The sequence below is a fragment of the Nicotiana sylvestris genome, chromosome 5 (genome assembly GCF_000393655.2).
Source record: "Nicotiana sylvestris chromosome 5, ASM39365v2, whole genome shotgun sequence".
NCBI lineage: Eukaryota > Viridiplantae > Streptophyta > Magnoliopsida > Solanales > Solanaceae > Nicotiana > Nicotiana sylvestris.
Window position 1 is genome coordinate 112,268,257 of NC_091061.1, and position 10,935 is coordinate 112,279,191.

Here is a 10,935-nt window from a genome sequence, read left to right on the forward strand (position 1 = left end):
AGATCTTCTCGAATTTTAAATCTAGGGTTCGAGCCCCAGAAGTCAAAGCCAACTTCATTCATGCAAGGATATTCCTCCAAGTCTTCTTAGTGTTCAGGGTCGATTTGGTCACAAAATAACGTTGTTCTCTTGTTCTCTTGTTCGGGCCTGGTTTGGTGAGTTTGCTCTTTTCCTTTTATTCATTCTGGTGTTCCTTCAGTTTTCTTTCCTCTTCATTTCTTCTCTTTCTCTCTAGTTAATTAAATTGAAATGCGAACAAGTTTTAGCTAAATTAAGTACTGTCCGTTTGGTTCCTTTTTAGTTCTTCCTTTCCAAGTTTTGTTCTATGATTTTTTTGCTTGGTCTGTCTAATTCTTTTGTTAACAGTGAGTAATTTCTGATTTCGCTTTGTTTGTTTAGCCATTTAGTCTTTTAGTTTAGATTTTAAATTTTTTGAAGTTGTTTAATCACTTTCCTACTATTTGTCATAATTTGCTAAATATTGGTTTGATTCGTTTTGTCGTTTGGGCTTTGAATTAATTTCAGAATTCATTCCTAGGAATTCGAATCGATTTTCTGAGTCCAAGCCTAGTTTAACCATTGGGTCATTTGACCCATGACCCATTTGAGGTTCTGAAGGGTAATTAACAAGGTTTGTGGGGGGTAGTTTAGGATGTCTAGTAAAAAGAATCTTATGTAACAACCTAAGGAAATTTCTAGGAAGTTAGGTGTTGGGACTAATGTGGATGTTTGTTTTTTAAATTATGGACCCCTAAGCAAAAATGGAAACATAAAAAGGTGCAAAGTGTAAAATCTGATACCTTTAAGCTGCCATAATGCCTTGCCTATAAAGGCATCATGACATGATATTCAAGTCAGAGGAAAAGAGAAGAAAATATCCTAAAAACGAAAACGGCTAGTTTTTGAAGAATTCTGAAATAATCTCAAATCCTCTTCAGTTTCTTTGGGAAAACTATTGAAATTCTGCTGGGTTTTGTTCTTCTCATCTTCAGACTTTAGCTCAAATCAACTAAAATCTTATAGTTTCTCATTCTGGGGTTGAAATGGATTGAGTTTGGGTTTCGAAAAGTTATGGTTCAAGTTTTGTTGTTGGTTTACTGTTCCATTGAACTTCTTGAGCTGATTTCACTGTTTGATTGGTCGAATCTGGGATAGCTGCTACTGTTTACTTCTGATCCCTCATTTTCTATTTTTTTTTCTTTCGAGGTACACTTTTCTGAATCCCACATTATGTGAAGTTCTGATTCGAAGTGTGAAATAAAACTCGAAATGCTAAGCATGGCTTCAATGTTTTGAATCCTTAGTTTAGTTTCATCTTTCCTAGATTACATGATTCTAAGTCTTTTTTATGTACTGTATGTTTATTATGAGAACTGAGTTGGTTTGTATTTGATATGAGTTTTTTTTTAGCAAAGCACTCATAGCTAAATGTTGGATTTAGAGTTCTTGTTATGGCTTTTAAGGCTGAACTGAAAGGAAACTTAATGGAGATGTGTGAAATGAATTATTATTTAGGTTCTGTGTTGAGCATGTTAGCCTAAAGTATGTCGTGTTGGATCTCATCGCTTTGCAAGTTAACTGTTAATTTCAAGTCATGGAGAATGTGGATTTAAGGTGAGGGAAATGGGATGTAGAGAAACATATGTTAATATATGCATGATGAATATGAAAATCGTGTTAGTATGCAGATTATTGAGTAAATTGCTTGTGTATAAGGAAATGTAATAGCTTGGATAGTTCAATTGAATGATGCTTAGTGTAGGTGTTTGTTTGTTTCGAACAATTAATTATACATTTGTTTATAATGCTGAAATCCAGTAACTTATTTGCGTGTTGATTTCATAATGGCCATTTGGAGCCTAGTTTCTATGCTTGAATTGGTTTGGGCTCCACAGGGGTTCGATCTCTAATCAGCGTATGCTAATGCCCATTCTCTTGTTAAATTTGGGCTCTATTTGGGCCCAGAGCATCGAAAGCATTAGAAAAATAGGAAATGGCAGGCCTTGCCACATGAGTACTTTCTCGCTGATGGTCGTTGTTAGCCCAACTCTTTCTAATAACTGGCCCAATTCCCCATCGTTACAAATTGGTTAAGTCTAGTTTCGTAAAATTGATTCGAAAATTTCGTATGTCCTCTAATCAATTAGCCAAACCCCTTTAACAATTGAGGTGAGCCATATTATATAATACAAATAGCTTATGGCCCTCTAATTTAGTTTGAGCTACCTTAAATTAGATATTAATTTCGTATGATTTAGATATAAAATAACAAATATTCGTAGTTTGCTTTAGGCCCATTTAATATACCATCGCGGTTGTGGACACATTCGCTTGACATGATTGCGATTTCTAAAACAAAATCGGAGTAAGCATTCGTGAAACTTCGGTCAAACAATCTTAATAATAATAAAGCATTGTTAATTGTGGAAACGTTCGCGTGACATAATTTTTGACGCACCAAACAAATGGGTACACGTATGCGTGACCTGTTTAAAGATAATTTCTTAATTAAAAAAGGCAAAACCACATAGGTTCTAAAATCAGTAATTAAATAATTTAATAAGCCAAGTATGATCAAAGCGATTGTGCTAGAACCACGGAACTCGGGAGTGCCTAGCACCTTCTCCCGGGTTAACAGAATTCCTTACCCGGATTTCTGTGTTCGTAGACCGTAATTGGAGTCAATTTCCTCGATTCGGGATTTTAAACCGGTGACTTGGGATACCATAAATTATCCCAAGTGGAGACTATAATTCTAATCCCGTTTCGATTGTCACTTTAATTGGAAAGAACTCCCTTATACCCTTCCGGGTGTAGGAAAAAGGAGGTGTGACAGCTCTGGCAACTCTGCTGGGGAATCGAACCCAGAATCTTTGGTTCAGGGTTCAAGAATTCGAGCTTTTTTTTATGATTTTTACTTAGCTTTATTTATTGTTAATATTACTGTATTCTGTGAACCTTTTTGTGCTAAATGCTATCTGTTTACCGCTTTAATATTTTTTTAATTGTAAATAATTGTCTTCTTACTCCACCCCTCTGAGTCTTCTGGAAATGGTGCATACGTTCGCGTAGCCCGCTTTTTCTGTAGAAATTATACCAAATAGAATGAGGTTGGGCAAGCGACAAGGCCGGGTAGACTTCAATGCTCCTGGTACGTCGCCCTCTCTTCGGCCCCAGTTGTCTGCTCGGGTACCCCAAGTCTAGACCAAAACCCCAGGATTTAAACCTATAAAAATACAGCTTCATGCCGGATCCCTAGCAGGAACGTTTGTTTGCATCATATGCATTTGACTTATGGGTTGGGTCCGTCTAGGAGAGGTGTGCCCGAAATAACAGACCATCCTGATGTATTCTGTGTGCTATTTGAACATTTATGTGTTTCGGCTTGCATGCTGGCCGGCTAGGGAAAAATCCTCACTACAAAGGAAGATCATACACTTGTCCCGTTGGTGCTGGCGGATATTTATCGAGCATTGACATTATGCAAAGCCGGGGCTCAATTCTTTGAAGGTTGCAATGTCCTTATACAAATGGCGAGCATCTTCGCCATCACCCCAGATTCATGAGTTATGGTTCTAGCCCGGGTAACTTCATCGCCAGTTACAAGGAGAGGGTAAAGGATTACAACGTGCCAGAAGGGTTTGAAGCATGGGTATCCCACTTGAAAGCTCTCAAATGAGGTCAGGTCGAGTGGACTATCGGATGGATCTTGAGGACAGAACCCATATACATGACTACTACCAAGGGCTACCTAAGGTTAATAGGTGTGAAGAGTATCCAGCCATATGCGCCGCAGAGGGTCTTGAGGCAATTGAGAAGATATCAAATTGTGCCCGAAGATGAAGATCTAAGCACTCAAGTCATAGAGCTACATCCAAAAGCTACATTGCCCGAGGCCTTAGTTCAGCAGGATTGGGATAACTGCCGGTATCTGAAAAATGGCACTTAGGTACCAGATGTGGCAAAGGGGGAAGTAGATCCAAACTATGCTGCTTGGTTTGAGAAAAGGTCTTACGTAAACAACGAGCCAGAGCCCGAGCCCAAGAGGCCTGCCAAAAGACCTCATATTCAAGCTTTTAACAACAAAATCCAAGAAAGGTTGGCATGGGGGAAAAAGAAAAGACATATCAAGCCAAGATTCATGCCTTAAAAGAAAAGCTGAGAAACATGGAATTCGACAATGATCTCCAAGCACAAGAAGCCGAAGGCGAAAAGAAAAGGTTAGCCAAAGAAAATGAGGCCCTTCGAGCCCAGATTCGGGAAATGAAAATAGCTGCCGAAAATCCCACCAGAAGTGCAAAAGATGAAAATATTATAAAGAACCGTAGGCAGAAGATAAGTGAGTATGGTTTCGATTTGAACAAGGAAGAGGGCGAATTAGCAAGGGCTCGAACAAAGTTGGCTAAAAATGCGGAGGAACGAGAGCGCTTGGTTAAACAGTTAAAAGAGAAATATGACAATGAGGTTGTGGGGTTGAATAAAAGGGTCACCATCTTTCAGAACAAAATGACCAAGCAGGCAAAAGACTTTAAGGCAGAAAAGGAACACTGTTACGCAGCGATGGCACAGTTAGAAAGAGATCTACAACAATTTCAAGAACAGAACCATATATCTGAACAAACTTTGAAGTTAGGGCCCAACAAATTGGGCGTTTTTTGTAAGAAAAGGGCGTCTTAAAAGAAAGGGTCAGAAGGATCGCCGACTACATCACAATGAAATGCAGTAAGTGTGAGGACATGACTAGATCCATGTTCTTTGCCACTGCGATGACCTTTGTCCGCCAGATAATGGAATATCTCTACTACCTCCAAGGGGATTTAGCGCGTAGGCCCATAGCGAGACCGAATGACGTCCCACGGGCCCCAGGAGCATTTGAGGCATTGATGTATTCATGATTTTTACTCGAGTCTGTATTTTCTTGTCGGTGGAGTCTGTTAGTTTGTTTTCGAGTCTGTGTTTTCATCTTGATGTTGGAGTCTGTTAGTTTCTTTTTCGAGTCTGTTAGTTTTTGAGTCGTTATAATCAAAGAAATTTTTTTTATGAAAAATTTGAAAATCCTAAAATGTTTTATTATTTATTTTTACACTTATCCCCCAGAACTACGCTTGGTTTGATTCATGCGGGGTCATGATATGTAGGTAATCTCCATAGGATTCGACCGTAACCAAATGAAAAAAAGGGAAAAGAAAAAGAGAGGAAAAATAAGAGAGAAAAGAAAAGGAAAAGAGAAAGAAAATAAGAAACCGTGAGAAGGAAACAATGGCAAAACAAGAAAGAGACATGAGAGAATAAAAACAAAGAGAGATCAAGCAAAGAAAGGCAAGAATGAAAAAGAGAAAAAAATAGAGAAAAAGAGAAGTTGGAAATGGAAATAAGGAAAAGTCGGGATGACGAAAGCAACCGATCATCTACCTTTGACAAAACATGAGAAAAAGCACAATGAATGTTTCAGAGAGTATGGTTTTCATTGGAGAGAGCAAGCAGCGAGGGTTGACCCTCTAATGAAAGAAAGTGAAATAGTGGATTATTTTCTGCATGCTTTAGAGCCTACTTATTACGGACATCTGGTATCGGCTATAGGCAAGTCCTTCAATGAAGTGGTAATAATGGGTGGTATGGTAGAAGAAGGGCTCAAGACAAACAAAATCATGAGCTATTCGGCGATCAAGGCAACCACCCAGGCCATTCGAAGCTGAATTGGGGGAATAATTGGAAAGAAGAAGAAAGAGGATGTCGCAACAGTTGAGTTAGGAGCTTGGTTCGGGCCCAGGGGTTCACCTCACCACTATCATCAGCCTCGTACGCACCACCAAACCTACCCCCACACCCCATATAGTCCACCCCAACACTACTACCCACCACTAGACCCCCATTTTTCTGTCCACCATGCCCAAGCATACAACCAACCTCTTGCCCACGCACAATGGCGTGCGCCAGTCCCATAAAATATATATCCAGCTCCACAAAATGCCTATCTACCCCCACGAGCCTACCAAAACCCTCCTGGATCAGGTTTCCGGCCCAATCAAGCATTTAAGAACGAGAGGTTGTAGAAGAGGAAAACCTTCACTCAATTGGGAGAGTCCTATACTAGTTTGTTCCATAGGCTGAGGTAATTGGATATGCTGAGGCCGATCGAGCCAAAACTGCCAAATCCTCCCCCGAGGAATCTTGATCACTCTGTGAGTTGCAAATATTGTTCAGTACTCCAGGGCACGACACAGAGAAATGCTGTTAATTGAAAACAAATATTCAAGAGCTCATTGATACTAATCGGATTGAGGTCCAAGCTTCGACGGCGCCCAATATCAACCAGAATCCGTTGTTGACCCATCATTAGACAAATATGATCGAGATATTGCATAGGGGAAGGGAGCCTAAGAAGCCTTCACAGACCGTCATGATGATTCGGTCCAGTGAAGTCAGGCCAGTTGAAGAGCCAACAAGTGAGAAATCAGTTATCAGGTTGAGCGGGGCAAATAGTGAACCATCTGCAGTAGTCAAGAAGGGGACCCAATGTGCCAGTAAAACAAGAAAGAGCAAAAATGGTTATGTCGGGAGTGGCGAACAAGCCTATTGTAATTGTGGAGGGTGCCCGCACAAATCCTGTCACTATCAAGCTGGTAACTCAATTATCAATAGTCAACAACAAGGCGGTCCCTTGGAATTATGAACGAGTGGTAGTGACTTACAAGGGGAAAGAGGTTAAAGAAGAAGTTTGTGAGACCCATGGTTTGACGCGATCGAGGAGATGCTTTTCCCCCAAATAGTTGAGAAAAGCTATGATCTCCAAAGATAAACCGATGCTAGTGAAGAAAGCTATGATCGAGGAAGAAGCAGAGGAATTCTTGAGAAAGATGAAGGTGCAGGACTATTCCATTGTGGAGTAGTTGAGGAAGACATCGGCTCAGATTTCATTATTGTCATTATTGATCCATTCATACGAGCATCGTCGGGCTTTGATGAAGATCCTGAATGAGGCCTACGTTCCTGACAGAATCTCAGTAAACCACTTGGAAAAGATAGCTAACAAGATATTTGAGGTAAACAGAGTCACTTTTTCAGATGATGAGTTGCCCGTGAAGGGTACTGAGCACAATAGAGCCCTCTGTCTTACGGTGAAGTACGAATATTCTGTGGTTACACGGGTACTGGTCGACAATGGTTCTAGTGCGAACATTTTCCCTCTCTCCACTCTGAACAAGTTGAAGGTGGGTGATGAAAGAATTCACAAGAATAGTATCTACGTTCGGGGATTTGACGGTGGAGGGAAAGATTCAGTTGGGGACATAATGCTTGAGCTTACAATAGGGCTAGTTGAATTTACCATGGAGTTCCAGGTACTCGATGTGACTGTTTCTTACAATCTGTTGTTAGGTCGACCCTGGATCCATGTTGCCAAAGCAGTCCCGACTACTCTGCATCAAATGGTCAAGTTTGAATGGGATAGATAGGAAATTGTTGTGCACGGTGAAGATAATCGGTGTGCTCGTAGTGATGCCATTGTGTCGTTCATTGAGTTTGTAGACGACAAGGGGCCATGGGTTTATCAGGTTTTTGACATGGTATCGGTAGATAAAATTCCAGAAGGGAAGTGTGTTCCAACTCCGAGGGTAGCTGCTGCATCAGTCATGGTAGCCGTTGAAATATTGAAAAATAGATTTGTACCGGGCAAGGGTTTGGGTGCATATCTGCAAGGTATCGTACAACTGGTATCTCTCTCCAAAAACTTGGATACGTTTGGTTTGGGGTTCAAGCCTACAGTTGCAGACATAAAAAGAGCCAGAAAGTTGAAACAGAAGGCATGGGTCCTCCCAAAGCCCATCCCACGTCTCTCCAGATCATTTGTTAGGCCTGACACCAAGAAACTCCCAGCAACAACAGTTCCTAGTTCTGTGGTTGGTCCTAATAAGGAGTTGCTTGAAAGGTTTGATAAATTATTCAACGAGGTCAACATGGTGGAAGCTGGAGAGGGTTCTAACATGGCGGATGTGCAATTTTTTGGGCCCAGTGCAAAGATTAACAATTGGGAAGCTACTCCTCTCCCCACCGGGAAGGAGTTTTGGTAGTTTGCTTTGATTTTCTTTTAGTTTATCTGGATTATTCCAGGGTTGTAATTCAAATTCTATGTTCCGTCCGTTTGGATGTATAAACCTTGTTTTCTTTTAATTTCAATGAAATACAATTTCGTTTTCTTTTCTTCATTCCTGACAGTTTATTTTTGTTTTCTTTTCTTCCTTGTATAGTTCTTTTTATGCTGGTTTCAATAACATGACGCATGAGGAATCTTCGGCCCAGTCTTAAAAGCCAATCTAATTCTAAAATAGTAATTCAAGAAATAGAGTGTAACAATGAATCAGAATACGAAGAAAAGCAATCAATTTAGGGGACCCAGATAATATCAGAGAAACTAAGATAAGTGTCCATCTTGAACCTCAAGTCAGGGAGGAGATAATTAAAGCATTACTTGAGTACAAAGACGTCTTCGCATGGTCATATGACGACATGCCAGGTTTAAGCACTGAGTTGGTGGTTCACAAATTGCCTACTGACCCGGCATTCCCTCATGTCAAGTAGAAGCTGAGGAAATTTAAGACTGATATGAGTGTGAAGATCAAAGAAGAGGTCACCAAGCAGTTTGACGCAAAAGTCATTCGGGTCACTCGGTATACCACTTGGTTAGCCAATGTAGTACTTGTGCCAAATAAGGATGGCAAGACTAGGGTGTGTGTTGATTAGCATGATCTCAACAAGGCGAGCCCCAAGGACAACTTTCCACTGCCAAATATCCACATTTTGATTGACAATTGCGCCAAACATGAGATTGGGTCCTTTGTGGATTGCTATGCGGGCTATCATCAGATCCTAATGGATGAGGAAGATACGGAGAAGACAACATTCATCACGCCATGGGGAACATACTGCTACGGGTTTATACCTTTCGGTTTGAAAAATGCTGGGTCAACTTACATGAGGGCAATGACAACCATATTCCACGACATAATACATATGGAGATCGAGGTTTATGTGGATGATGTGATCGTAAAATCCAAAAATCAGTCTGACCACGTCAAAGATCTGAGGAAGTTCTTCCAAAGGCTTCGCAGGTACAATCTTAAGCTCAATCCTGCAAAATGCGCATTCGGTGTGCCATCTGGAAAATTGTTGGGATTCATAGTCAGCCGCCAAGGTATTGAATTGGACTTGTCAAAGATTAAATCTATCCAAGAATTTCCACCTCCAAGGAACAAGAATGAAATGATGAGTCTATTAGGGAGGTCGAATTACATCTGCAGGTTTATTGCTCAGCTTACGACAACCTGTGAGCCTATCTTCAAACTGTTGAAGAAAGATGTTGCGGTCAAGTGGACAGATGAGTGTCAAAAAGCATTTGATAGGATAAAGGGGTATTTCTCAAACCCACCGTGTTGGTGTCGCCAGAACCAGAAAGGCCTTTGATTCTATATTTGACGATCCTGGACAATTCATTTGGTTGTGTGTTGGGTCAGCATGATATCACCAACGGGAAGGAGTAGGCCATTTATTATCTCAGCAAGAAGTTCACATCTTATGAGGTTAAGTACACTCACCTGGAATAGACATGTTGCGCCCTAACTTGGGTAGCACAGAAGTTGAAGCACTATTTGTCATATTACAATACTTACCTCATCTCTCATTTGGATCCATTAAAGTATATTTTTCAGAATCCTATGCTCACAGGGATGCTCGCAAACTAGCAGATTTTGCTCATGGAATTTGACATCGTCTATGTGACCAGGACTGCGATGAAAGCCCAAGCATTGGCTGACCATTTGGCTGAGAACCCAGTGGATGAAGAATATGAGCCTTTGAAGACTTACTTCCCTGATGAAGAGGTAATGCACCTTGATGAGTTGGAACAAGTTGGAGAGCCAGGTTGGAAACGTTTCTTTGATGGAGCTGCTAACATGAAAGGCGTTGGGATAGGAGCTGTATTGATTTCTGAAACAGGACATCACTACCCTGTTACGACTCAGCTTCATTTCTACTGTACTAACAAGATGGCTGAATACGAGGCATGCATTTGGGCTTGAGGTTAGCTGCAGACATGGGTGTCTAGGAAGTTTTGGTCCTAAGGGACTCGGACCTTCTGGTGCACCAGATTCAAGGGGAATAGGAAACACGAGATTTGAAACTCATACTGTACCGGCAATGTTTGCATGATCTTTGTCAACGGTTTCGATCAGTAAAGTTCAAGCATATTCCAAGGATCCATAACAAATTTTCTGATGCTTTGGCTACCTTGGCGTCAATGTTACATCATCCGGATAAAGCTTATGTTGACCCGTTGCATATTTAGGTCCATGATCAACATGCTTAATGTAATGTGGTAGAAGAAGAACTTGATGGTGAGCCTTGGTTTCTTGATATCAAGGAATATATCAGGATGGGGGTGTATCCGGTACAAGCCAGAGGTGATCAGAAGAGAACAATTCGGTGGCTGGTGAGCGGATTTTTCTTCAGCGGAGGGGTTTTGTACAAAAGGACTCCGGATCTTGGATTGTTGATATGCGTAGATGCTAGACAAGCCACAACTATCATGACCAAAGTACATTCAGGAGTCTATGGACCACACATGAGTGGGTACGTGCTGGCAAAGAAGATTCTCTGAGCAGGTTATTATTGGCTCACTATGGAGCGAGATTGTATCAGTTTCGTGCGCAAATGTCATCAATGCCAAGTGCATGGAGATTTGATTCATTCCCCACCATCTGAATTGCACAAAATGTATGCACCATGGCCTTTTGTTGCGTGGGGCATGGATGTCATTGGACTAATCGTGCCAGCAGCGTCCAATGGGCACAGGTTTATTCTAGTGGCCATTGATTATTTCACCAAGTGGGTTGAAGCTAAAACTTTCAAGTCCGTGACCAAGAAAGCAGTGGTAGATTTTGT

The 10,935-nt window shown here is 41.0% G+C and overlaps 1 protein-coding gene across 1 annotated transcript; it reads left to right on the forward strand.

The window, feature by feature from the left end:
* The first annotated feature begins 4,104 nt into the window (after positions 1-4,104).
* Positions 4,105-4,677, forward strand: LOC138869158 (nuclear matrix constituent protein 1-like). Its single transcript, XM_070146755.1, has one exon. The coding sequence runs from the start codon at positions 4,105-4,107 to the stop codon at positions 4,675-4,677; it is 573 nt and encodes a 190-aa protein (XP_070002856.1).
* The last annotated feature ends 6,258 nt before the right edge of the window (positions 4,678-10,935 follow it).

What these genes read in the sequence shown, in the direction of transcription:
- LOC138869158 (XM_070146755.1), top strand. Translation starts at nt 4,105, where the DNA reads ATGGGGGAAAAAGAAAAGACATATCAAGCCAAGATTCATGCCTTAAAA.